This window comes from Pezoporus occidentalis, unplaced genomic scaffold, assembly GCF_034315485.1.
Source record: "Pezoporus occidentalis ecotype Australia unplaced genomic scaffold, CSIRO_AGI_Poc_V1 ctg29, whole genome shotgun sequence".
NCBI lineage: Eukaryota > Metazoa > Chordata > Aves > Psittaciformes > Psittacidae > Pezoporus > Pezoporus occidentalis.
In genome coordinates this window covers 8,085,049-8,112,097 of record NW_026914829.1, presented here as the reverse complement: position 1 = coordinate 8,112,097, position 27,049 = coordinate 8,085,049, and the positions used below count along the sequence as shown (strand labels likewise).

Below are 27,049 nucleotides of genomic sequence, written 5' to 3'. Positions count from 1 at the left end.
TGCTGGGGGGTGTGGGGTGGCAAAGAGGCTCTGCAGCCCCCATGGGAGAGGTGCGAGGGGGGGGACTCAACCCCCAGCAAAGGGGTTGGGAATTTGGGAATGGGCATTTCAGCCCCCCCCCCCCCCATCCCCATCCCCATCCCAAACCCTTCGCCATCAACCCAAGTGCCTTGGTCCCCCAAAGCCTTGTTCCTCCAAGCCCTGTGCCCCCCAAAAATCCCAAATCCCTGCAACCTCCAAACCCTCGGTCCCATCAGACCCCAGGGTTTGTGTTCAAGGGGTTGCACTTGCATCCACACCAGTGGAAGGCGGCCCTGGTTGGACCCGGATGACCTTGAAGCTCCCTCCCAACCCAAACCAGGCTGGGATCCTGTGATTCTATAAATCCCAAAGCCCTGGGCCCCCAGACCTTGACCCCACACCCCCAAACCCTTTTCTCCGTGGATTCCAAGCCCTTTTCCCCATAGACCCCCAAAACCTTGGCCCCGGCCACCCCTTGACCCTTTAGACCCCAACCCTCAAGCCCTTGGTGCCCATAAACCTTTGGACCCTCCTAAAGCCCAAACCTTTGGCTCCTTAAACCCCAAATCCTTGCCCTCCATAAACTCCAAATCCTTCATCCCTCAACCCCCAAATCCCTGGCCCCATAGACCCAAAATCCATGCACCCCCCCCAACCCCAAGCCCCGAGAGCAGGATGAGGTTCTCCCTCTGCTCACCTATTGAGCAGGGACCTAAACCTGCTTCTTCACCCCAAAGTATTGGTGTGGAAGAGAAAATCACCATCACCACCACCGTCATCATCATAAAAAAAAGTCAAAAAAGGGTTTATTTTTTTATATATATATATAAAAAAAATTTGTACAATTTTAGTTCCTCTATGAAAACCAGAAACCAACCAAACTTCCTACCAGGGCCGCACGGCTTCGAGCCACTGCAAACTGCAAAACCAAGCTTTTTATATATTAACAAAACCCCCCCAATTTTACACTTTACAACTTTCTACACGCATGCACAAGGGCTCGGCTCGGCGGAAACGCAACAACAACCCCCCCCTTCCCCCCCCAGGAACAAAACCCAAAAGGAACCAAAAAAAAGAAGGGTTTCTTCTGAAAATCCCAAGTGGAAAAATCCCCCCCCCCCCCATCTTTCCCCGGCCGACCCACCCGCGCTCACCAAAGTCATCTCTTTGCACTAAACCACCCCAAAACGGGCTCCCTGCTGGGGGCCGGGGGGGGGGAACCTTCAGCCTCAAGAGGCTGGACCATGAAGGAGGGCTTGGAAACGCCTGAAAACTGGGGATGTCCTGGAAGAGGGGGGAGCTGGGAACCACGGATGGGTTCGGACCCCCCCGGACCCCTCCAGCATCTTCACTCTGCTCCCAGTACCCGCTTCTAAGGTGGCATCGGGACCACAGCCCCTCGCTGCCCTCCCCTGGCTTGGCACCTTTCGAGTGCTTTAGGACAAACTAAGCCCAAACCAACCCCAACCACGACCAAACCAACCCCCTCCTGCCCAGCCTCAGCCTCCCCTGGGCCCTCCTTCCCCGAGGCTCCGGGATCCATAGGGAAAAAAAGAGCAATGAGCCCCAAATCAACCTAAATCCATGAGGTATTTGTGACCTGAACACGACCGAGGGGAGGCAGAAGCTTGTGCGTCCCCATGGCGAGCCAGCTCGTGGGACCGCCGTGGGTCACCCCTCGCCATGGGATGCTAAGGACCTCCTTGAGCCACAAACACTCAGCATCCCCGCCAGGAACCGCTCGTTTCATTCCCACCGCTGGCTCCAGGTCCAGGATTGGACCCCAAGACACGTTTTAAGCTGCTCTGCTTGCAACCCACAGCCAGCACGAGGGAGCCCCACGGTGATGCTGCTGCCACCAGGGACGTGGATCACCTCGGGAGCAGGGAAACCACTTGGAAACTCCCTTCTGCTTCTCGTATCAACCAGCTTTGAGCTTGCTTTTGTTGAGAGCTGAGCGTGGAAAACCATCAGCGGAGAGGACGTTCCGAGGGGCAGGGAATGGTGTCCTGGATGCCAGCGGCTTTCACAGCAGCCACGGATCACGGAGGTGTTTGCAAAACAGTGCCAGGAAGAACCTCTAGGATTAAAAACCAGCCCCAGATGCTGGGCAATGGTTTAAGGCCAGAGCCAGGTAGGAAACAGGCAAGCACGGAAGGTCCTTGGGACCTGACGGTGCTTGAAGACGCTGGTGATGAACACAGAGTTAGCCCTTGGGTTACGGCACCGCAGCGCCGGCTGTGCCCGGTGCACCTTCGGGGGGGATGCTACAAGGACCTGGGTTTCAGGGAGGAGGAGGAGGAGGAGGAAGGGGCTCAGCCCACCCCGATGGCCAAGCCGAGGGCGAGCGCTCACAGGTAGGTGATGGAGGCAGGCAATGGGTGCTGCTTCCTGTAGTTCTGCCCTTGAGCCACGGCCAACCTGAGCCGCAGCGGAGGTGCTGAAGACGAGATGGATGGCGAGGGAGATGCTCTCCCCCCCCCGGGCCCCTCTCCACCCCTCTCCAGCTCACACAGAGGTCTCTGACTGCAGCCTCATGACGAACTTGTGCGACTTGGGGTCCACGAACTCCTCCGAGAGCTTGAAGAACGGGATCTTCTTGGTGCTCACCACGAGGCTGAAGTCCTGGCGCTTCAGCACAAAGACCACCCCATCCTTCAGGCCGTTGGTCACCGGCTCCTCGCTCACCAGCGTCCACTGCTTGGCCAACCAGCGGTCCTTGTGGTACTGGATGGTGGGCCCAGCCGTCAGGTACCGCTCCAGGAATGCCTTGGAGGAGGGAGAGGACATGTGAACATCACCTTCCCGTCCGGGTCCTGCGGCCCCAAGCTGCTCAGCAGGTCCTGCAGGAAACGCATCCCTGCGTGGCTGGTTCCCATCGCTGCACCCTGTTCCCTTGGGATTACGCCTGCTTTGCTGGTTCTACCCCCCCAACTCCTTGTCCTCCCTTCTTGCAGTGGGGAAGAAAACCGGCACCCAAGTGCTTCAAAGTCTGGACCGATCCCTTGGGAAAACCTGTGGGCCCATCCCACCTCACCGTGCCCCTCCAAACTCATGTTCTAACGGTTGGACTTGATCTTAAAGGTCTTTCCCTAGTTGTAATGGGAACTCAATGTAATGGGAGCGTAAACTCAACCTGGCTTCTGATCCCACGATTGCACCCACCTTGGGCGTCATGTCGTGGGTGATGCAGAACTCGAGGTGCTGCAGGATGCTCTCCATGGTGTGGTAGGGCTGCTGCTTGGTGGTACGCAGGTACTTCTGCATGGCCCGGGCCATGGAGGCGAAGATGGCCTGAGCTGCCTCCCGCGGGTCCATGATCTCCCGGGGGTTCTTCTGGTCCTCCTCCTGCAGCCGCTTGATGTGGGTGAAGGCTTCTTCCACCGCCACCACCAGCCTGTGGGGAGGGAAGCCACGGGCACGGGCTCAGTTTGGATACAGACAAGAGACCCCTTGGGGCTGGGGAAGGGGAGCCATTTGCCCACCTAGGTACAGCAGGAAGCCACCTCCCACCCCAAAACCAGTTGTGCCTCACAATGCGTTGGGATGCTCTTCCCCAAAGAGCAGGGATGCTTCACCTCGGACGTGACCCCCTCCACCCTCACCAGCACAGCCCAGGTCCTCATGGGGGTCCTGGCACGGGCACCCCACAGGACCCGCAGTGATGGGGCACCCGTACCTGGCGCGGCGCTTCCGCACCCGGCGCTCGTGCTCTGCCTCCTCGTAGTAGTACTCGTTGTGGCTGTTGTCCCGGCGCCGGGCGGCCGCCGCGATGACGGCGCGGGACTGCCCCGTGGAGTTGTTGGTGCTGTTTTCTGCGGGGAGAAGGATGAGGTTTTCCCCGCTGTGAGGGTGCCGAGGCGCTGGCACGGGGGGCCCGGAGGAGCTGCGGCTGCCCCATCCCTGGCGGTGCTCAGTGGGGCTCGGAGCACCCTGCTCCAGTGGAAGGTGCCCCTGCGCACGGAGCTGGGTGAGCTTTAAGGTCCCATCCGACCCAAACCATTCCATGATGGACTGGGGCCTATAGGGATGCTGGGGAGGGACTCTTCAGTAGGGAATGGAGTGACAGGACAAGGGGTAACGGGTTCAAACTGAAACGGGGGAAGTTTAGATTGGATCTAAGGAGGAAATTCTTTCCTGTGAGGGTGCTGAGGCACTGGAATGGGTTGCCCAGGGAGGTTGGGAATGCTCCATCCCTGGTGGTGTTCAAGGCCAGGCTGGACAGAGCCTTGGGTGCCCTGGTTCAGTGTGAGGTGTCCCTGCCCATGGCAGGGGGTTGGAACTGGGATGATCGTCAGGTCCTTTCCAACCCAAACTATTCTATGGTTCCATGACCTGGAGAAGGTTGGAGAGCGGTTGCGCTCTGCCCAGAGCCAAGAGGAGAGGAAAACACAGGGACGGGGAAGGGAATGAGGAGAGAGAACAAGAGGAAAAGCGCGGGGAAGGGGAGCTCACCCTCGCCGAGGGAATAGACTTTAAACCCCGACATTTTCTTGGACAGGACGGACTTCGGCAGGTTGAGGAGGGCAGGGTTGTAGACCGGGAAGTCGTGGTAATAGTTCTCCAGGATCCACACAGCCGCTCGCTGGATGCTGCAGGGCCACAGAGCGCTGGTTAGCACCGTGCCAGGGGCAGGACGAGGACTCAGCACCACGAACACCCTGTGGTGTGTGTGTGTGTGTCCCCTCCGACCCCAGCAGCCCATACCTGAGGTGTCCAACGTTGTAGAAGCGGCTGGCCCCGTCGGCCGAGCGCACGGCCTTGAGGGTGAACTGGGGCTGGAGCTGCCGCAGCTCCAGCAACACCACGGCCAGGTAGTGCACGAAGAGCAGCGCGTCCACCAGCGAGACGGCGAACTGCACCACCCCTTGGTAGTTGCGGTCCCGGGAGTCCAGGATGCGCACCCCGTAGAAGAGCCAGTAGGAAACGACGAGGAGGAAGACGAGCACCATGAGCAGCGCTCGGAAGACGAAGACGCGGGGGAAGAAGGCTTTGGGGCGGCGGAAGAAGAGGGCCCAGCTGCCCAGCAGGAGGATGAGGAGTTTGAAGGCCACGGAGATGAAGAGCCCTTCGCAAGGGGTCCCGCAGGGCTCCAGCTCCTCCCGCCACAGCAGCTGGGGCAGGAGCATGAAGGCGAGGGGGGTGAGGAAGGCGAGAAGGGCCAGCGCCCCGGCCAGCGCGACGCCCAGGTGCCGGGAGCAGTCCAGATGGGCGCTGTCCTCCATGTCCTTGGTGATGCGGGTGATGTCGTCGTGCGAGATGCTGTGCTCCGAAGTCCCCGTCACCACCGTGGTGGTCTCGCCCCAGTTGTCATCCTAAGGAGGGTGGGTGGGTTACAAAGGGCATGGTTTGGTGCTTCCCCCATCACCAGCACCCCCTCTACCCCCCAACTCCCATCCACCAAACCTCCAAGCCCGGCGCGCTGCCTGGTGCCATCACCCCCATTGAGGTGGAAGCCTCAGCTCGGGGTCTGGAGGGATGCAGTGATTTGGCCTCCGGGACCCTATGGGAAAGCCCCGTGGGCAGCTCCGCGCCGCGCTGCAGCTCTCCGGCAGCTTTGGGAGCAGGAAGCATCCCGGTTCCAGGCAAACCCCCTCATTAGCAGGGCCAGAAGGAACATGCCCGGCTGCTGCCCCAACACAGCCTCACCGCTGCTCCTCCTCCAGCATCACGCCGGGCAGGACAGAGGCAGCGGTGATCCAGCAGCTCGGAGCACCAGAGCGATCATCCCTGCTTCCAAAATCCCCCTCCCTCCTCCAGCCAGAGGGTGCAGAACGACCCGTTCACTTCCACGTTCTGCCTCGCAGCTCCTTGGCAGCCCTGAAGCTTGGGGGTTTATCGCATCCTATTTCCCCCCTCTGGATTTCCATGGGGAAGCCGGCAACTCCACGGCAAAGAGCAAACTAAAGCCACAGCCTGGGGGGCTCTGGAGCCATGGGGAGCAGTGGAGGGCCTGGAGGGGGACCCGTCCAAACCCCAGCCCATGCCCAGGTGAACCCAGGCTCAGCCACTGGCATCCCAGCCTCTGCCAGCGCCGGCTTCTTGGTGGGGGAAGATGAAAAGAGCTGGAGCCGCCTGTGTAGGTGGCTGGGAGGGGATTAAAGCCAAGGACTGGCCAGAGGATCCTGGTACCCAGAGCAGGGGAACAAGGGACCCCCATGGGACCACGGGGCTGGGCTGGAGGGATGCAGCACGGAGCCTCCTCCGCATCAACCCGCTTCCTGGTGGGATCCTGCTGCCGCCTGCGCGCGGCCAAGCCGGCATCACCTGCAGGCGCCGAGCGAGGATTCGGTTAATCCCTAGGGAGTGGATCCCCACGGATTGGGTCCCCAGGGTGTTTTTCCACCCCGTGCCCACCCCAGGGCGCCGCGAGAGCCGGGCCCCTTTCATCTGCACCGGCGCTGCCCGCCCGCCCTCGCCGCCGGCGCAGGGCCAGCCCAACCGGCTCGACCGGAGCACCGGGCACGCCGGGATCGCAGCAGCATCCCCACGGCAGAGCCCGGATGCCAACCCCGCTCCTCCCCGTGCCCAGCTCACCCTCTCGTCCCCCCGCGTGGATTCATTGTCCAGCAAGGGCTCGCCCGGCGCTTGGATGGTCACTGACTTGTCCCCGCGGCTCCCATCGCGGCTCTTGGAGCGATGCCGGTCCCGCCGCTCCCTGCAGGGAGCAAGAGAGGAATGCGTTGGGTGCGCTGGGGTGACAGCACCCGCTGAGGCCACGGGCACGCAGCAACCCCTCACCTGTGCTTGCGGGAGCTGCGGGAATGCCCGGACTTGTAGGAATACCCCGAGTATTGCGACTCATTGTCCATGGTGTCGGAGCGCCGGGGCTTGTGCCGCTCCACGCTGAGGGGCTTGGGTCTCCCCGGCCTCGGGACAGCGGCCAGGGCCTCCTTCAGAGGGGGCTTCTTCAGGCCCAGGGGCACCTTCAGGAAGTCGACCGTCACCTTGAAGGACTCTATTTTGATCACCGGGTTGGGCTCGTCTCAGGAGAAAACAGCTCGCCTGCCTGCAGAGGGAGGGGAGGCTCAGCAGCCGTGGGGAAGCATCCAGCAATCCACCGGGGTGCTGGCGAGCATCCCCTCACCGCCACCTGCGTTATCCCTGCACCACCACCCATGTCATCCCTGTACCACCACCTGCGTTATCCCTGCACCACCACCCATGTCATCCCTGCACCACCACCCGTGTTATCCCTGCACCACCACCCATGTCATCCCTGCACCACCACCTGCGTTATCCCTGTACCACCACCCGTGTTATCCCTGCACCACCACCCATGTCATCCCTGCACCACCACCTGCGTTATCCCTGTACCACCACCTGTGTTATCCCTGCACCACCACCCGTGCTATCCCTGCGCCACCACCCGTGCTATCCCTGTACCAACACCCATGTCATCCCTGCACCACCACCTGCGTTATCCCTGTACCACCACCTGTGTTATCCCTGCACCACCACCCGTGCTATCCCTGCGCCACCACCCGTGCTATCCCTGTACCAACACCCATGTTATCCCTGCACCACCCATGTCATCCCTGTACCAACACCCGTGTCATCCCTGTACCACCACCTGCGTTACCCCTGCACCACCACCCATGTTATCCCTGTACCAATACCCGTGTCATCCCTGTACCACCACCTGCGTTATCCCTGTACCACCACCCATGTCATCCCTGTACCACCACCTGCGTTACCCCTGTACCACCACCTGCGTTATCCCTGCACCAACACCCATGTTATCCCTGCACCAGCACCCATGTCATCCCTGCACCACCACCTGCGTTACCCCTGCACCACCACCCGTGTTATCCCTGTACCAATACCCGTGTCATCCCTGCACCACCTCCCGTGTTATCCCTGCACCACCACCTGCGTTATCCCTGTACCACCACCTGCGTTACCCCTGCACCACCACCCGTGTCATCCCTGTACCACCACCCATGTCATCCCTGTACCACCACCTGCGTTATCCCTGCACCGCCACCCGTGTTATCCCTGCACCACCACCCATGTCATCCCTGCACCACCACCCATGTCATCCCTGCACCACCACCTGCGTTATCCCTGCACCGCCACCCATGTCATCCCTGCACCACCACCTGCGTTATCCCTGCACCGCCACCCGTGTTATCCCTGCACCACCACCCGTGTTATCCCTGCACCACCACCCATGTCATCCCTGTACCACCACCCGTGTTATCCCTGCACCACCACCCATGTCATCCCTGCACCACCACCCATGTTATCCCTGCACCACCACCCATGTTATCCCTGCACCACCACCTACGTTATCCCTGCACCACCACCCATGTCATCCCTGCACCACCACCCATGTCATCCCTGCACCACCACCCATGTTATCCCTGCACCACCGCAGCTCCAGCCCTGGTGGCAAACACGGATGGGACACGAACAGGGAAAAGGAATCTGAGGCATTTTGAGGCACTTTCTGTTTTCTCCCCTACCCAAGCTGAGTTTGGGGCGGCCCCTTCCCCTTCCGTAACGATGAGCTTCTGCTTCGGGTGATTTACGCTTCCATTACCACCACAGTCAGGGTTTTAACTGCCAAAAGGGTGCTGAGGGTGGGGGCCACGAGAAAAAGAAACAGAAACAGGAATGAATAATTGGGTGCAGGCAGCGTTTCAGGCCCATCTCGCAGCGCAGGGCTCTGCCTGGACACGCTCCCCAGCGCGGAGCCGGGATCTCACAGCCAGGAGATCAGCCTGGAGCCCCGGTGTGTGCGGAAGAGCATCGCTCCACACAGCTGGGATTGCTCTGGGAGACACTGAGGGGGGGCTCTGGGGATGGCAGCCGCATCCAGAGGCTGGTTCAGCATCACAAGGCTGTCTCGGGGCAGATAGCATCACCCTGAGCACTTACTCACGGCTACCACATGGTTGTGAGCCAGCCCCAAACTCCCACTGCAGCCTTCTGTAGACACGCAAGTACATAAATACATACACACGCGTGATGCTAGAACCCCAGACTGCTTTGGGTCGGAAGGGACCTTAAAGCTCATCTAAAGGGACCCCTTCCACTAGAGCAGGGTGCTCCAACCTGGCCTCGAACTCTGCATCCAAACCTTCTCCCTTCAACCCATTCCAGCGCCTCAGCACCCTCCCAGGGAAGAGCTTCTGCCTAAGAGCTCATCTCAGTCTCCCCTCGGGCAGGTTCAAGCCATTGCCCTTGGCCTGTCCCTCCATCCCTTGTCCCAAGCCCCTCTCCAGCTTCCCTGCAGCCCCTTTAGGTATGGAAAGGCTGCAATAAGGTTTCCAATACCCACCTATGCCATCCTCTGCTGGCTTGGGAAAAGAACTCCTTGGCAAAAGCAAGATCTGCCTCAACGCTCTCCCAGCCCAGGCCCCCCACTGGTTTTGGGGACCCCCAACTGCTCACAGCCCTGCCTTGGCTTTGGAGCTGGGGCTGTGATCCCACCAGGAAAGGGACCTGGACACTGGTGGGAGCCACCAGGTGCTGCCTGACCCGTGCTGGGGGTGCTGGACCCTATCAGAGGGGTCCTGCCTGATCCCCGCTACGGGTGCTGGGGGGATGCAGGCATTGGGCACGCCCCAAGCTCCTCGTGCTGTGTTTGGGGGTGGACCCGTGCCGGGTAACCACGGCAATGCCATTTTGACCAAATAAAAGCCAAATGTCTTTTGGCCTCTTTTCCAAAGTCTCAAGAAGGGGGGGAGATGGGGTCAAGGAGGCAAAAAAGGGGGGGGGTGTCCTTTTGTCCCACATGCTGGATGCTCACACGTTTATCGCTATGGCAACAACCCACCCCCCCTACACACCGGTTGTCTAGGAGATGGCAACAGGGTCCAGAGCTCGTCCCGGCATTCCCAGCTTCCATGGGGGATGGGGTTGGGAGAGAAAGGACCCCCCCAATCTCCTGCCAGCCCCCCCCCCCCCCTTCCCATTCCCTCAATGGGCTTTGTTTGCAGGCAGGGATTGAGTTTCTGCTGGGAACAATGCAGGGGCCTCCTCAGCACCAGGCTTGTCCCAGCCTGGCCCACGAGGAGCCCCGGGATGCCGGGGCTGGCACTCACCGGCTGCAGGCGGGTGCAGTCCCCGCCGTCACCGAGGCACTCGGAGCATCCTGAGCCTCCTGCTGGGGCCGGCATCCAGCGGGATGGGGGCTGAGCATGGAGGGTGTCACGGGGTGGGTGCTCGCGCCGGGGGTCTGCGGTGGAGCTGGAGGGGAGGAAGAGAGGAGGAAATGAGGATCCCGGTGTCCCCGCGGTGCTGGGATGCAGGGGGGGGCATCGCATCCCCAGGGATCTGGACCACGTGTGGGCCGTGGCAGCCCCTCAGGCACAGCACGAGCCAAGGTCCTTGTCCCGCAGGTCACCCACCCGTTTCCCCTGGCACATCCACCCTAACCCCTGATGAGCACTCGGGAAGGGGAAGAAAATGAGGGTGGGCTTGAAACCCACCCTCAGACACCACCACAAACCCAGATCCTGCCCTGGCATCACCTCTGCGGTGCACAGCACCCGGCCCTGTACCACCAGCACCCTCCTGCCGTGGGATGTGAGGTGTCCAGAGCCAGCCCAAGCACTGCCCTGGCACCTCCAGCCAGAGCCGGGCACCACGGAGAGGCGCAGCTGATGCCTCGGCCAAAATCAGGATGGGGTTTTCCAACTCATCTCCGTCGTTCAAGGCATCCCCCCATGCATTTAATGCTCCACAATGCTGCGGCCACACTTCCAGGCCACCCTCAAGTCAGGGGTGCACTGATGGCGTGGGCACCCTGGGGCTGTGCAGCTCCCAAAGGCAAAGCCAGAGCTGGGAGATGGGGGTTAATCCATCCAGAGTGGAACAGGCCACATCCCAATGGACACTGCTCTGCGGGGAGCAAGCAAGGAGCCATAGGAAGGGCTGCAGTGAGCCCAGCCCCTGGGTCCCAAGCTGGTGACAGCACAAGGTCATGGGCAGAGGTTTTGGGGCCCTTTCCCAAGGCAGAGCAGCGGCTCCAGCCCGATCCATGGATGAACCAAGGGACATCCCCGCATCCGGAGCCAGGATCCCGCTGGTGAGGACTGGGACCAAAGCAGCCAAGCTTTCCCCCAGCAAAGGCTGGCAGAGGGAATAACCTCCAGCCCGGGGGTCCCGCAGGGTTAACCTGTGACTGCAGCAGCCACTCCACAGGTCCCCGGAGCCGGGAGCTCCCCGTCCTCTGGACCAACTCGGCCGCTCCGGTGGAGAAGAAAAGGGTTTCGGTTGTTGCTGCTTTGCCCAGCAGAGCAGGGAGAAGCCGGTTGAGCAGCACCAGGTGGAGGTGGAGAGGCTGGGAATGGATCCTTGTCTCCAGGAGGAGCAGCAGCTTTGCCTTAGCGAGCCCACGGAGACGCCGAGCAAGCGCCGAGGGCTGGGAGCCAGAGCCAGACACATGCAAAGGAGGAGGAAACCTCGCCTTGCTAACAGGGAGGTGAGGAACCAGCCCAGCAAAGCCCCAGGGGAGGAGGGGATTTGCCATCTCCTGACACCTTCAAGTCCAGACTGGATGGCTTCTCGGGATGATGCTGGAGCACATCACAGGGCTCAAAGCAGAGCCGGGGCTTCAGGGCGGTCCGAAAGGCTGCTGCCACCGTCGCTCCGGCCTTTGAGTCTGTGAACCTCAAATGCTCTGGCATTCAAATGCTCCAAGGAAACCAGATCCAAGTGTTTCGAGGTGGGAAAGCTTCCTTATCCCATCCATCCCCAGCTTCCCAACGCTGGGAATCATCGGGACGGGCGTTTGCCTGCTGAATCCAATGAGCATCACGGTGATGGGGAAACCGAGTCACGGAGCGAGCCAGGAGGACCCTGGGGTCCTGGATTCCCCACACGTGATTCCAGCCCTGTTTCTCCTCCCAGTAAGCCCAGGAGGGCTGGAAGCAGGGCTCTGCCCATGCCAGGCCTGCACAAACCGAGGCACGCCACGAGCTGGAGTCCACAGCAGCGGATGCACGGGCAGGAAACCCAACAGGAGCCATAGCCCTGCCTGGGCTCTCCTGTCCCACCCCAGGGACACCGGGGACCCCTCAGCAGCAATGCCCATGGTGGGAATGCTGCTGGTGGATCACCAAAACCAGCCTGGGAATGGGAAGCAGCTCCCAGCCCCAGCACAGGGCTCTGCCGAGTGGCACATTTGCTTGCTTGGCTACACACGCACGCCTTGCTGCCTCCACACAATAGGAGCCTTCCCAGCCATAGGAGTCTTCCCAGGGAGTTCACAGCACATCCCTCCATCCAGAGGCTGCTCCACATCCCTTCCCGTGGCTGGGAAAGCAGCTGCCCCAGTGCAACCCCAGCCCCGCGAGGAACCCACAGGCTTCCAGCTCTTCGGTCCGTTGGCACGACCGGGAGCATCGCAGGGATGCGGGAAAGGCCCGTGGGAAGCCCAAGGGGGCTTTAATGCAGCTCCCCCCCCGGGGGTCTCATTCTGCTCTCCAATTGCTCAGCGTCAGCTTGGATGCGGAAGGTTTCGTGTCCCTTCCAAACTGCCAGCTTTCATTAGGATCCCTCGGGATTGTCACAATATCCACAGGAACGTCCAGCCCCTCACCAAGGCTCCTCCAGCAGGGAATTCCCACTATAGGACAAAGCCCGGCATTTCAATCCCACTGCGTGTCCGGGAGGGATGGAGGTCGCAGTGGGGATGCATTAGGTGCTTCCACGCAGGTAAAAGTGATTGCACCGAGATCTAGAACCAGAGGGAGGAAAACCATGGACAAAACCTTGGGATTTGCATGAGAACAGGGCTTGGTGCAAAGAGAAAAAGGAATTTGCATTGCAAAACACGCCAGCACCAAGGGATGCTAATGGGGGTCCTGCAGGCAGCTGAGCTCCCCATTACCTGCTCCATCCCTCCCATCCCAGGGCTTGGTGCCCGGCCCACATCCACATCCTCCATCTGCCTCATCCCGGGCTCACAGAGAGCACCCAGGGCTCCCTGGGGGGAGCAGCAGCGTCGCCCTCATGGATCCTGGTGCTGGGAAAGGCGATGGGACGGCACCGTGATGCGCACCCAGCACACGGCCAGCCCCACGGTGAGATGCTGGAGCTGCCAGGTCACCCCAAATCACATCTCCCTGCTCCAGCCACACCGGTGGCACCTCCGGGATGCTGGCACAAACCCACGCTCACCCATGAGCACAGGGGAATGCAAACCCCGGCCTCCCAGGCTGCTTCAATGCTGCTCAGGAGCATCCAAGTGGCGCCGCAGGATGCTTGGACGGGGCAGGCCAAGGAGATGCAGGGATCCATCCTCGTGGTCCAGGCTGTTGCTTTGATTCCAGCGTGTTCTCCAAGAGCATCGCTGCAAGCTCTGTCCCGAGGCGCTGCTGTGACACCCCAAAAGGTCAGTTCCTGCCCCAAAGGGACACTTGCAGAGCGCTTTTGGGTCAATTCTGGATCTGCTCCATCGGCTCTGGGTGCCTAAATCCTGCGAGGCTGTGCTGGGCAGACAGCAGCATCTGCCTCTCGGAGCCTGGAAAAGCGGCATGGAGACAGGATCCATCTGGGTCCAGGCAAGGAGCGAGGCGACCGTGGGGCTCGAGGTGGGGCCAGACTAAGCCCAAGGTGGGAAACACCTTTGGAAGCAAAGAATCCCTGGCGTGGGGTCCAGCTTTGGTGATGCCCATGGGTCTGAGCACTGGAGCGGGAGCAGGCAGGGAAGGGCAGCCAAGGCTGGTGCTTCTCCCCAAGGCCCCTTCCCCAGCATCCTGCCTGGACAATAAAGCCATAAAGCATCTGCTAGGCCTCAGACAGCAGAACCAAAGTCACACCAAAGACCTGGGGCTGATTCAGCCCGGCCTGACACCGGGGAGATGGGCTCCCGGCCTGACACCAGGGAGATGGGCTCCTCGCTTGCCCCCAGCTCCCTCTAGCCCCATTGTGTGTGAGCTGGTGGAAACAGCTCCCTGTGAAGGGAGCTGAAGGAGCAGGGGGTTGGCAGGCGATGACCCCAGCCCTGTGCCCATCCCCTGGGCTATGCCCCCAGGATGGGGCTGCCCCAAGGGACCCAGCACCCTGCAACCATCACCCGGTGAGGAGCCATCACCGGCTCCAATGAAATCGGCTGCTAATTAAAGCAGGTCTCATCCTGAGCCCCCCCCCAGCACAAAGACAGTGTAAATACAGAGGAGAAGCCCTGTGCAGAGATCACATCTGACTCAGGCTGCCTCGGAGCCCAGCTTGGTCCCAGCACAATCCCGAATTGCTGTGATTAAGCAACAGCCGTTCCCAGAGGCTCCATGGAGATAATATTTAATTCTTCTCTTTTCTTTTTAACCTCTGCCTTGGTTATTATTATACCAAGGCCTGGAGGGGGCAAACAGCCTCTACGCCCTCTCCTAAGGAAATCAAGCCTCTCACCCCAGACAGAGCAGCAGGGCCGATGTCTGAGCCCGCGCCCGGTGTAGAGCGGAGGGAACTCCCTGCTGGCTCAGGGCAAGGTGCCAGCATGGGACCAAGATAAACCGGATCAGGATCCGGCCGAGTCTCTCGCAGGTGAGCATTCCGGCACGGACGGACCGACCCTGCCCCATGGATGCCACGGATCTGGCAGGAGCATCGCCTGCTTTCGCGCTTCCGAGCGGCCACCCAGCCCCGGTGCGGGGCAGGTAGTGGGGTGGGTGCCCTATGGATGCCCACCTCCGTCCCCCTTATGGCTTGCGGGGAGGAAGCCCCGCGCTTACACCCGTGCTGGGCACAAAGGGCTTGGAGGCCGCTGGGTGTTTGCGGGTGGAAGCATTCCCGTTGCCGAGCGGGAAAGCCACGGGCACCGGTGCCAGGCTGCATCCAGCCGGGAGGACCCGGCCCTCGCTGCGGCACCCACCGGGAGGCTCCCGAAGATCCAGCGGAGCCCTGGGGCAAGGCAGCGAGCGGGGGCATCCCCAGCGCGCCCCGAACCCCGGCGGGGGAAAGGGGGGGGGGGTTATGGGGAACCCCGCACCCTCCGCACCCCCCGCGGGAGCCGGGCTCGCCCCGCAGCCGCTCCCCGCCTGGCCGCCGGCCCAGGAAAGTCCCCGGCTTCCCAGGCCCATCCTGCGGGGCGAGCCCAGCCCCAGCCCCAGCCCCAGCCCGGTGGGGTCCCGCTCCCCGCTTCCCCCCCACCACGGTTCCCCCCGCACTCACCATCGCCGCCGCACCTTTGTGCGCGTCCCGCACTCCCCCCCCCCGGCACCGAAATCCCGGGGCTGCTGCTGCTGCTGCGGCGATGGAGGAGGAGGAGGAGGAGGAGGAGGAGGAGGAGGAAGAGGAGGAGGAGGCGGAGGAAACCCCGAATCCCAGCGGAGCGGCCCCCCCCCAGCCCCGCTCCGCCGCTCCCCGGCCCGCAGCCCCCGCCCGCGCCGCTGTTCCCGGCCGCTCCCCCCGCGCCCGCCCATTGTCTCCGCTCCGCGCTCCAGGGCCATTGTCTTGGGGGGGGGGGGGGGGGGGGCACACATCCACCCCCCCCAACCCCGCCTTGACCCCCCCTTATTACCTGCTGATGGGAATGGGGCCCCCCCTCCGTGTGGACCCGCACCCGGGGATGGAGATGGGGGTGCGCGGGGGTCCCCGCTGATTGCGGTGTGGGGGGGGAAGGCTGAAGGTGAAGCCCCACGAGATTCGGGTCCCCCCACTCGTGTCGTCCCCCCCCCCCGAGCTCGGGTAGGGCCAGAGCAGGAAGGAGGAGCCCTCCCCATGGGAAAGGTGCCCCCGAGGGGTGACAGCCCCGCGGCCGTGCCCCCGTTCCCCCCCCTCCCCACGTCGGGCCGAGTTGTTCTGGGGTGGGGGTCAGGACAAGCCCGTGCCCCTCGGGTGTCCCCCCCCCACATGAAACGGGGTCCGTGGCCCGGCTCTGGCTCTGCCCCGGGATTGTCCCGGTGCCGGGGTCCAGCCCCGAGCGGGGTGGGAGCACCCAGGAGACCCCGGCCCCTACGTCCCCCCCCCCAGAGACAAGGGACAGGCGGGGAGGGGGGACCGGGAGGGCTGGAACACACTGGGCCGTGCCCCCCCCAAAAAAAAAAGTGGGGGTCCTTTATTGGGGGGGGGCTCTCAGGTCTTTGGAGCAGCGCAATCCCCTCTGCTGATGAGGGGGGACCCCCAATGACATCTGCCCTCCCCCCCCGGCCCCAGAGCGCTCTGCAAAGCCAGCCCCCGCCCCTCAATGGGGCCGTGGGAACTGGGGAGCAAGAGCCGCGGCGGGGACGCGTCACCTGCCCGGAACAGCCGCGCCGGGCGCTTGCTATCAATGAGAGAGGCTGGGAAAGGACCGGGCCCGCCTCCCTGCGCTGGCCAATGGCGTGAGCCGGGAGGAGAGCGCGGCGCGCCATTGGCTGGATTTAAATGGCTTGTTTTGCCTTAATGGAGAGGAAGGTTTGGGGAGGGAGGAAGGGAGCCGTGGGGCGGGGGCTTATCCATCCCCATCCCCATCCCCATCCCCATCCCCATCCCCATCCCCATCCCCATCCCCATCCCCATCCCCATCCCCATCCCCATCCCATCCCCATCCCCATCCCCATTCCATCCCCATTCCATCCCATCCCCATTCCATCCCATCCCCATCCCATCCCCATCCCCATCTCATCCCATCCCATCCCATCCCCATTCCATCCCATCCCCATTCCATCCCATCCCCATTCCATCCCATCCCCATCCCCATTCCATCCCATCCCCATCCCATCCCCATTCCATCCCATCCCCATCCCATCCCCATTCCATCCCATCCCCATTCCATCCCATCCCCATTCCATCCCATCCCCATCCCATCCCCATCCCATCCCATCCCCATCCCCATTCCATCCCATCCCCATCCCCATTCCATCCCCATTCCATCCCCATCCCCATCCCATCCCCATTCCATCCCATCCCCATTCCATCCCATCCCCATCCCATCCCCATCCCATCCCATCCCATCCCCATTCCATCCCATCCCCATCCCATCCCATCCCATCCCATCCCATCCCCATCCCCATCCCCATCCCCATCCCATCCCCATCCCATCCCCATCCCATCCCATCCCATCCCGCCCCACAGGGTTCCTGTGCTGTCTGAGCTCTGGCCCAGCTCAGCCCATGCGTTTTGGGGTCACCTTCCTGCCCGTGTGTGCCCCAGGGACCAAGGCACCAGGCAGGTGGTGCCCAGCACCATCCATGGAGCAGCCAGCACTGCGTGGTCCAGGCTGGCTTCTGGCTCAGAGGGAAGGGGTGAGCGGAGCTGGAAGCTGCAGGACGGAGCTTGGGGCCCTTTGAGAGGACCCCTGATTTGGCCAGCTTGTCCCCCTCTTTTTGACTGAGGGTCTTGGCTATCACTGAGGAGCCCGTCTAGGAGCCGTCACTGTGATTCCTGCTCTGGGGTGCCCCACGCAGCTCACCCCAGGATACTTATCCCGCTGTTTTCCCACTTGGCTCAATGGGCCAAGTCACCAGAGTGGCCCTGAGGTGTAACCTCAAGGGTGCAGGACTTTGGGTCCCTCTGCCCTCCCTTCCCTCTGCAGCTGCCCCGGGCTGTCCCCTCGCTCCTGTTCAGGCTCCGGGAGTGATTAACGGGCCCTGGGAGCTCATTCCTGGCCAGCTGGGGTTGCTGGAGCCTCCCTGCCAGCTGGGAAGGGCCCCATTGTTCCCCCTTGTGATTTACAGGGACGTCCCCTCCGTCCGCACCCTGCTCCCGGGACTCTGCGAGGCACCCGGCCAACGGAGCCCCCGGGATGAGCGGCACGCAGGGTGCTGGGTGCTTCGGAAAGGACTGCCCAGGACCAGCTCTGTCTGCGTTCTGCAGAGCAGGGGAGACCTTCCAAAGCCCTCATGTCACACACCACCATACCCGGCCCCTCTCTTGGCCCAGAGCTGCTCCGCCACCCTGCACACCGACAGTGACAGGTCCAACACTCATCAGTCCCGAGGAGCAGAGCTGGGCTTCCTGCTCCGTAAGGAGCAGGGCAGAGGCTCCGGGTGGGTAACTCCAGGGATTAGGAGTCTAAAAGAAGAGAGCAGGGTGGCTGCCCTCCCTGGCTGGGACCAGCGGCATCCAACCACATCTGGAGGCATGGCATCAGGTATTACCTAATGAGACCCTTGTTCCTTTGGGGTCAGGGCCTTTCTCTCCCAGATGCCCATCTCCCATTGGCATCACGGCCATGGGGACGGGACCTCCTGCGCCCTGAGCCAAGCACGAAGCGAGCAGGAAACAGGGGATGCTTTTGGGGAGGTCGCACAGGGGCCGTTTGCCTTTATCCCTTGTCCCGATCCCAGCCCTGCCTGAGACCTGCAGCGGGTTGGGGCTGGGTCCCACGGCACGGCACAGGGATGCTCCGCGGCCTGGCTGGCAGGGGATGGGGGTACCCAGCCCTGGGCAGGGGGAAAGGGGGAGTTCTGATCACAGGGACCCAGCAGATGGCACTGGTGCCTCACAGAGGGGCTGGGGACGCTGCTGCTGCTGCTCCCCCCCCAGGACCAGGGCACAGGCAGCCTGGGGCAGCAGGAACAAGGGATTCACCCTTCCCAGCCCGGGCTGTCACATCCTGCCCTGGCTGCTCCCTGCCGGCAGAGGAAGGGACGTGGGACAGGGCCAGGGGCCATCCCCATCCCTGGCAGGGCTCAAGGCCAGGCTGGAGCATCCTGCTCCAGTGGAAGGGGTCCCTGCCCGGGGAGCTGGATGAGCTTCCAGGTCCCTCCCAACCCAAACCTCGCTGGGATTCCATGGTTCTGTTTTCCGTGGGTTCTGCTTTCCCACTGTGAAACGTTCCTTGAGCATCCCCCTACCTGTGCACCGGGACTGGTGTCCTCCGGAGGCCTTGAGGAGGATGGAGAGATGGAGATGTGTACGGGGAAGGAGAGGGAATAGGAAAGCTGTGGGAACAGGAAAGGAGTTGGGAAGTGGGAGTTGGGTGGAGGAGAAGCGGAGCTGCCTGCTCCCTGCCTGCCCACAAGCACAAAGAGCAGGCGAGGGACCCGAGATGAGAGCGAGGCCAGAACCAGCATCTGAATCAGCGTGAAGCGTTTCCATTGTGCGAGGCACAATGAGGACCATATGTCAAGGCCGGGGCCCTGAGGAGGTTTGGGAGCTGCTGCGTGGAGCTTGCACTGCCCTATCCCATTGCCACCTCCCAGAGAGAGGATGGAGGTGGGATGGAGGTGGGATGGAGATGGGATGGAGATGGGATGGAGGTGGGATGGAGGTGGGATTGAGGTGGGATGGAGATGGGATGGAGATGGGATGAAGGTGGGATGGAGATGGGATGGAGATGGGATGGAGGTGGGATTGAGATGGGATGGAGATGGGATGAAGGTGGGATGGAGATGGGATGGAGGTGGGATGGAGGTGGGATGGAGATGGGATGGAGGTGGGATTGAGGTGGGATGGAGATGGGATGGAGATGGGATGGAGATGGGATGGAGATGGGATGGAGGTGGGATGGAGATGGGATGGAGATGGGATGGAGGTGGGATGGAGATGGGATGGAGATGGGATGGAGGTCAATGGACATGGGATGGAGGTGGGATGGAGGTGGGATGGAGATGGGATGGAGGTGGGATGGAGGTGTGATGGAGATGGGATGGAGACGGGATGGAGGTAGGATGGAGGTGGGATGGAGGTGGGATGGAGGTGGGATGGAGATGGGATGGAGATGGGATGGAGGTCAATGGACATGGGATGGAGGTGGGATGGAGGTGGGATGGAGGTGGGATGGAGATGGGATGGAGGTGGGATGGAGATGGGATGGAGGTGGGATGGAGACGGGATGGAGATGGGATGGAGGTGGGATGGAGATGGGATGGAGACGGGATGGAGGTGGGATGGAGACGGGATGGAGATGGGATGGAGGTGGGATGGAGATGGGATGGAGGTGGGATGGAGATGGGATGGAGGTGGGATGGAGGTGGGATGGAGACGGGATGGAGGTGGGATGGAGACAGGATGGAGGTAGGATGGAGGTGGGATGGAGGTGGGATGGAGATGGGATGGAGATGGGATGGAGGTCAATGGACATGGGATGGAGGTGGGATGGAGGTGGGATGGAGATGGGATGGAGGTGGGATGGAGACGGGATGGAGATGGGATGGAGGTGGGATGGAGATGGGATGGAGGTGGGATGGAGATGGCCCCCCAGCATGAGCATCCCTGTGCGGAGGCTGGGTCTGGATGCAGGCAGCGGGGACCAAGGGGTGATCACTGGGGAGAAACCCCTGTGCTGGGACAAAAAGGGAACCTGGGAGCACTGAGGTCCCTCTCCGTGCCCCATCGGAGCTATTGCCCGGTGCAAAGTCCCCTTCCTCCTTCCCTTCTCCCTCCCCCTGTTTATTCTCTCCCTTTGAGGCAGCTCTGCTGAGCCGAGGCCAATTGATTAGAGGCAGAAATTTGGAGCAAGCGGCGGAGCAGCTGCAGCCCTGCCCCTGGGGATGCCCCGCATCCGCGCAGACAAAGGACACGAGCCGCAAACCTGCTTCCCAGCACTGCTCGGGGTGGGCTGAGGGAGCAGGGAGAGGGCTGGGGGACACCGGGAAGCCGTGGGTGACGTCGGTGCCGCCGCTGATTTCCCGGGGGGGGGGGGGGCCCGGGAGGGAGAAGGTGATTTATGGGGTGGGGTTGGGGATGCTGATGGCTGGAGCAGATGGCCTCATCCTGCTGCTGTCACCAGAGCCACCGGGCCGCTCCGGGTCCGTTTATCCCAGCAACTCCAAGCTGGGCTCAAGCCGGGGCTGTGGAGTGGGGGAAAGACAAGGATGTGAAGCGAGCCCGGATCTGCTGCACCAAAGAGGACCCATCCTGGTCCCTGCGGGATGCCCTCCACTTCCACAGCCATCGGCTCCTGCATGGGGGATCCATCACCCCCGGCGCCGAGCAGCGCAAGGGATGGGTAAAACCAGCGTTCAAGGGAAAGCAAAGGGGAAGCCGGTTCAAGATCCCCCTTTTGCTGCAGTTTAATTCATTTCCCCCTCCCCAGCTTCCTTGTGAACTCCGCAATACCAAAGCCTTGCTCAGGCTGAGCAGCCCGGAGCAGCAGGCGCCAGGGCAGAGCACGGAGCAGGGTTCGTGGGTTCTGGGTCTGTTTGCTGGCTCCCCTTTCCCCCAAAGCGCACAAAGCGGCAAGTAAATAATAATAACATTTATCAATAAATTAATTCAATAAATATCCTCGTGGCACAGAGACGGGGCTGGGGAGGGGCGGGGAAAGGGGGGGGGCTGCCCTGCTCTGGCTTTGCTCGGCCGCTGCCTTGCGATGCAGGGATGGGGGAGCCGGCTCTGGGATGCGCTGCTTGATCCCTCCGGGATCCCCCGGTCACCGGTGAGTCCTTGGGAGGCAGAGGTAGCGAGTATTCCCGACTTTCATGGGGGAACGAGGGCCGGAGCGAGGCGGCGCTGGGAGCTGCCAGCACCCGCTGGGATGGAGCCGGATCTTGCCGCTGCCAGCGCAAAACGAACTCCTCAACCACCCGAGCCCCCACCAGCGCAAGGCAAAGCAAAGCACTCACTTCTGCAAGGAGCCTTCCCCAGCCTCAGCCTGCCCTTGCTGGAGGAAAGGCTCCTGGGCTCCCTTTCCCCTTCCTGCTCCCAAAGTGCTGATCCACGGCTGGGAGGGACCGGGCTGAATCCCGGCTGCTGGAAGCCGGGGATGGGGCTGTGCCTGCTTCCTCCCTTCCCCATCCCCACGGCCCTGCCAGCCGCAGGTAAAGTGCAGTTTACCCCAGCCTGTGAAGGTCACCCCGCACCGGGGCCGTGGCACCCAGGGGTGAAGCCTCTTTACATGTGGGTCCCGGTGCCCCCTGTGCTGTGCTTGTGACCCCCCCCCCCCCCCCAAGCCTTTTTCACCAGAGCAGTGAATGGGAGACAGAGGAAGAGTGTGGGGGGGGATGAAGTGCTGGTGCCATGGGGTGGTTGTGCCTGTCGGTGCCATGGGCCAGACCAGGGGGGCTTCACGCTCACGGTGCACTAGTGCAAAAGAGGGCTGGGCAGCAAAGCTTGGGATGCATGGATGTGGGGAGCAGAGTGCTGAGCTCTGGGGAGCTCCCATGTGCAATGGAGGGGCTTGGGGAGCCCCCGGGTGCTGCTCCAGCCTGGAATAGCTCCGGCACCTGGCAGGCAGCACAGCGAGCATCCCTCTGTGCTCCAGCTCACCGGGAACCCACCGCTGGCATCCAGGTCCTGCCAGGGCTGCAGCACATCCTTTAGGGGTGTGCAAAGCCAGGGAGCTGCTCTGCACCCAAGGGTGCTCCTGGGGCTGCCTGGTGGTCCCGGATCATCCTGACGTGGTCCTTCGGGTGCCCAGCACGATGCCCAGGAGCAGAACAGCAGCAAACAGACAGAGTGCCCACGCTGGCTGTGCCGGGGGGGTGCTTGGTGGGAGAAGGCGCAGACAGACGGACGGACAAGGTTTCACGGGTCCATTTCTCCGTGGCTCGTGTTAAAGAGGCGCCACGCAGACAGGCTGGGGCTCAGTGGCTCCTGTGTGTGTGGGTCAGGGAGCAGATGGGGCGGGCAGACGGGCGGCCTCAGGATCCAGCAGGCAGCACGGGTGGGATGCGCGGCAGAAGGACGGACAGAAGCTGGAAGCAGACACGGCCAGCCCAGGCTTCAGGCAGCAGATCCAGCAGGCCAGACAGATGGTGATGGACCAAAGAGCCAGCCCGACTCGAGCAGGATGGAAAGACAGACGGACTTGGGCTTGGTGGTGGGGAAATACAGGACATGGTTCAGAGAGGGGGTAGAGCAGACAGCCGGGGACGCGGTCCATTTGAACAGACGGGTGGACACAGGCAACAGCGTTTTGGATGCCTGATGCGTGGGTCGGGTCGTAGACGGACAGACGGACTTGAGCCCTTGGCTCGGGTGCCCAGCACGTGTTCAGGTCGGAGATGCGGCAGCCGGCGGGGTGAGCACGGGCCGGGCGGCTCAGACATCCAGCACATGGTTCAGGTAGGAGATGTAGCAGATGGCCAGGCGCAGGATCTCGATCTTGGAGAGCTTCTTGTCCGGCGGGAGGGTGGGCAGCAGCTTCCGCAGCTCCGCAAAGGCCATGTTGAAGGCTTCGACGCGGATGCGCTCCCGCGTGGCGTGGGCTGTCCGGTACTTGGCCGTGGCCCGGCGCCGGCGCCGGCGCTCCTCCCGGCTCAGGTGCTGCAGGTCCTTCTTCACTGCTTCTCCCGGCTCCATCCGGGATGGAGCGCACAGACCGACGGCGCCGGCGTCCTCAGTGCCGCCCGTGTGGACGCCGCCGCAGTCGCTGAAGACGGACTCGGACTCGGAGTGTGTCGGGGCCAGGTCGAGCTCTGTCTGGTCCGAATTGAGCATCATCGCTGCCGAGGAAGGGCAGGCAGCGGGATGGGTGCTCCGGGGCTGCGGCAGGACGGACTGACCCGAGCACGGCGCTGGAGCAGAGCTGCTCTGCTTTAGGGACAAGGTCTCCGGCTCACAGCAAGCTCCGGGCTATTCTCCTCCTCTTCATCCTCGTCACAGTCTCTGCAAGGGAATTTGAAGTTTTTCCCTTTTTCCTGGAAAACTCGAGGGGTGGCTGACAGCGACCGCTGCAAATGATGGGTGAACGATGGCAGGAGGCATATAAAATAAATAGGAAGATGAGGAAATATCCGCTGTATGAGCTCAGAGATCGCGGGCTCTTCCCTTGCAGCTGTGGCAGGACCCAGTTCCGGAGCTGTCGGTGTCAGAGCCGGACTCCTGCGTGCTCTAGAAAACAGAAGCACAAGGGCTCTCAGTACGAGGGAGGCAGGGAGAGAACCCGGCTCTTTGCTCCCCTCCTTGCCCTGCAGCATCGGTCCCAGACGGAGCAGGACCCCATCCTGGGATCGGCTCCGGGATCCCGGGCACGGAGGGTGGAAAGGAGCCGGTGGAGCGGCTCCGGGAGAAGGTGGGAGCCGTTTCTCCTGCCTCTCCGGAGAGATGCCAGGTGGTGGATGAGCAAAGGGAAAAAGCAGAGCGCAGGGGGGGCTCATTGTACACTAAGTGAGCCCGTATGTCACGGAGCCTGGCACCCCCGACATATGGAACCCAACACAGCTGCTTTGCTTGATGTGTCCAAAGAGGCGCTGGCTCCCCGCTCCCTCCGGGATGCTGCGCCGCGGGCTGGGAAAGCTGCCTCTCCTCTCCCTTCTCCTCCCTCCCCATCGCTGCCTTCCCTGCGCGGCTCCAGCACTGGGTAAAGCAGGTCCTGCTGCAGGCGCATCTTCCCCCTGGGCAGGGGAAGGGGAACCAACGTCCGATGGGGAAACGCTGGCAGCGTGGCTGGGAAGGCAGCCAGGCGGAGATGTACAACCCATTCCCCCTCTTGGGCCTGACAGGCTTGTAATGAGCCATAGGAGTGAGAAAAGGGAACGAAACGGACGGGGACAGGCGATGACTGGGGAGAAATCGTCCATATCCCGCTTTAAAAGAGTGGTGTGTGGGGTGTTTGCAGAAAGGAACCCCATAAAACTGCATAGAAATGACTGCGTATCCTCCCCCAAGCACCCCTAAACACGCGGGGCTGCTTCTTTGCACGCTCCAACACACACACGGGTGCACATCCACATGCACGTTCCCCAGCACATAGGTGCAAATGTTCCCAGGCAAAAACTCCACATCCATTCACGAGCAAGAATTTACCCTCGCTTGTAAACGTGCCCCAAGTCGGGCATCTCTGTGCACACACACACACACGCTCCCCACTGAACCATGATATCCACTTTTCACCAAAGAAACTCCCCTGGGCTGGTTTTCTGTAACACAAACCACTGCCACTATTACAGGAAAAGGCCCAAATCCCAAACAAGAAGTTTAGGAAGCCCGGCCAGAGCTGATGGAGACGCGGCGCTCGGCATCCACAAAGCTTTGGGCTCGCTGTAAACTGCACTGCCCTCGGAGCACGGCTGAGGTTTGTGCTCAGCTTCTGTCCCTGCCGTCGAGGGAGGACAAACCAGGGACCAAGCACCACGGCCAAGGTGGGAGCGTGGGTCCCGGGTGCCGGAATCAGCCCCATCTGCTGCAGCCATTCCCTGCATCCTGACTCCTGCACCTCGTTTAACCTCCTCCATCCCCCCTTTTTTCCCCTTCTGCTCCCATCCCCTTCCCACGGACCCAGGACCTCCTTCCCGATGCAGCCCCATCCTGCCCTCAGGAGCAGCGTGCCCATGGATGATGACCCCAGCAGGGCAGGGATGCTGCTCCAGCCACAGGCGCGAGCTCCGGAGCGGCCGCAGTGTGGAGGAAGAGGGGAGGTTGGCTCTGGGTTGACACATGATGGGTCTGCACCTCCGGTGCTAGGGCCATGGTGAGGTCAGGGCATGGACATCCAGCATCACGCTTGGAGCTTGTAGGAAACCCTCTCCCCCCGCTGCTGCATCGGATCCCTTGCACCAGCCTCACTCACCTCCTACCTCCCTCCTACCCCAGCGCTGCTGCTCGGAAGCCTGCAGGCCCATTCTGCTCTCATGCTGCAAGCCCAGCCTTCAGCACAGGGCAGGGAGGGAGGCAAACACCCATTTCCCATCCCCTCCGAGGGCACCAGCCCCCAGGCACTTCACCCTCCTCCTCCTCGGGCAGGGAGCGATGGCGAGCGGTGCACGGAGGGCAGCGGTTGTGGGACAGCAACGCTGCTGGTGCTGTCTGGGGGTCCTTGGGAGTGAATTTGAGGTGCATCAAGCACAGAGGGCAGGAGCCCTGCGTGGGGGTCTCGGCTGCTGCAGGCAGGAGGCACCAGAGCGTTTGCATGGAGACAAGTTTCAGTCCCGGCCCCAGATAAACTCCTTATCCCACTCCTCCTTCACTGGCTTGGTCCAGTCCTCAAAGCGCTTTTCCTTTGCAGGGGTGACTTGTGCTCTGAGCGGCTCCTTCTCACTTTCCCTCAGAGGAACCGTAAAGTGCCACCCTCCTGCATTCATCCATCACAAGAAGCTCTTTTAAACCTGCACTAAACAGCCCTGCCTCCAGCAAAACCCCAGGAACGATGTCCGAAGCCTCCCTGGCCATGCAAAGTCTGTCTGGGACCAACTTCCAGGCCACCTGAATGGAGCTTCCTCCTCAGAAATCCCCTGTCCCATCCCCAAGCCCAAAGCAGAGGATGCACCCGCAGGTTTGTGCATTAAACCTCACCCCAAAGTCTAGCCCCCTTCCCCACGGATGTTGCCACGTGGACCACGCTGCTCCTCTCACCATCCTCCCCACCTACCACATTCCCATTCCAGCAGCACCAAACCCCGCAGCCACATCCAGAGCACCACAGAGCCATGCCAGGACAGCCACCTTACCCCCAAGCCGATGATCATTCCCAGGCTCCAGCTTCCCTCTTCTAGGACGAAGCTCCAGGTAATCCAGGGAGGGAGGAACCGCTTGGCTCATCCGTCCATTGAGGAGGCAGAAAGTTTCCCTGCGTGCGCACCGGGTCCTGCTCCCTGGGATGGACTTGGGGGGTCAGGGAGAACCCCCCAAGAAGCCTTGGGGCCCAGGCATGCTACTCCTTGGGCAGGAGCGGGCCACGGTGCTTGGAGATGGGCACCCCAAGGAGGCATGTGCCCCATCGCTATTTATACACCCCAGCCTCGCACGCCGGGTCCGACCCCGGCTGCCTCATTGGCCGCTCCGGTGCTCCCCCCCTCATAAATATTAAAGTCAAGAGAGGGGATGCCATTGGCTGTGCAGGAGGTTGGAGCCCCCGGGAGAGGAGGGAGGTGGAGGTTGGATGTGGTCCTGGAGGGTGGATGGAGGTGGTGGGCTGGGAGGGAGGGAGGGGGTGCCCGGGGAGAAGGCGACATCTGTTCCCTGTGCATATTTCATAAGGAGGAATAGAGATGGGAGTGGATGTGGGAAGGGGAGAGGGGCCCACAGGCAGGCAAGGTCCCTGCACTGGGGCGGGATGAGGAGCAGCAGGATGGGGCTGAGCTTTCCCGGTGGCTCCCAGTGATGGGCAGCCCCGCAGCCGTGGCGTGGGTGTGCGTGTGTCCGTGGGCAAGCAGCTTGCATGATGCAGGGGTCCCTGCGCCCATGTGTGGGGTGGGCGAGCGCTGGTGGCTGCTCCCAGGCAGGCTCTACCAGCAGCAACAGCTACCCCATGGGTCCTGCTTGGGAG

The 27,049-nt window shown here is 62.1% G+C and overlaps 3 protein-coding genes and 1 long non-coding RNA gene across 4 annotated transcripts; 1 reads left to right on the top strand and 3 right to left on the bottom strand.

Annotated features, from left to right (window-relative positions):
• Positions 1-1,398: 1,398 nt before the first annotated feature.
• On the bottom strand, positions 1,399-7,039 carry VANGL2 (VANGL planar cell polarity protein 2). The gene is made up of 7 exons (XM_062626289.1): positions 6,763-7,039; positions 6,559-6,679; positions 4,729-5,336; positions 4,477-4,613; positions 3,701-3,836; positions 3,187-3,418; positions 1,399-2,790 (listed from the first exon to the last, which is right to left on the bottom strand). Exons 1-7 carry the CDS (start codon positions 6,831-6,833, stop codon positions 2,530-2,532), a joined length of 1,566 nt encoding a protein of 521 aa, XP_062482273.1. The 5' UTR covers positions 6,834-7,039; the 3' UTR covers positions 1,399-2,529.
• A 2,771-nt stretch (positions 7,040-9,810) lies between these two features.
• Positions 9,811-15,425, bottom strand: LOC134167443 (actin nucleation-promoting factor WAS-like). Its single transcript, XM_062626101.1, has 3 exons — positions 15,148-15,425; positions 10,074-10,218; positions 9,811-9,825 (listed from the first exon to the last, which is right to left on the bottom strand). Exons 1-3 carry the CDS (start codon positions 15,423-15,425, stop codon positions 9,811-9,813), a joined length of 438 nt encoding a protein of 145 aa, XP_062482085.1.
• Positions 15,426-19,035: 3,610 nt separating this feature from the next.
• On the top strand, positions 19,036-20,153 carry LOC134167540 (uncharacterized). The gene is made up of 3 exons (XR_009966220.1): positions 19,036-19,116; positions 19,370-19,402; positions 20,093-20,153. It is a non-coding gene; the product is annotated as an uncharacterized LOC134167540 (long non-coding RNA).
• A 2,253-nt stretch (positions 20,154-22,406) lies between these two features.
• NHLH1 (nescient helix-loop-helix 1) lies at positions 22,407-23,449 on the bottom strand. Its single transcript, XM_062626311.1, has one exon. The coding sequence runs from the start codon at positions 23,284-23,286 to the stop codon at positions 22,885-22,887; it is 402 nt and encodes a 133-aa protein (XP_062482295.1). The 5' UTR covers positions 23,287-23,449; the 3' UTR covers positions 22,407-22,884.
• Positions 23,450-27,049: the final 3,600 nt, after the last annotated feature.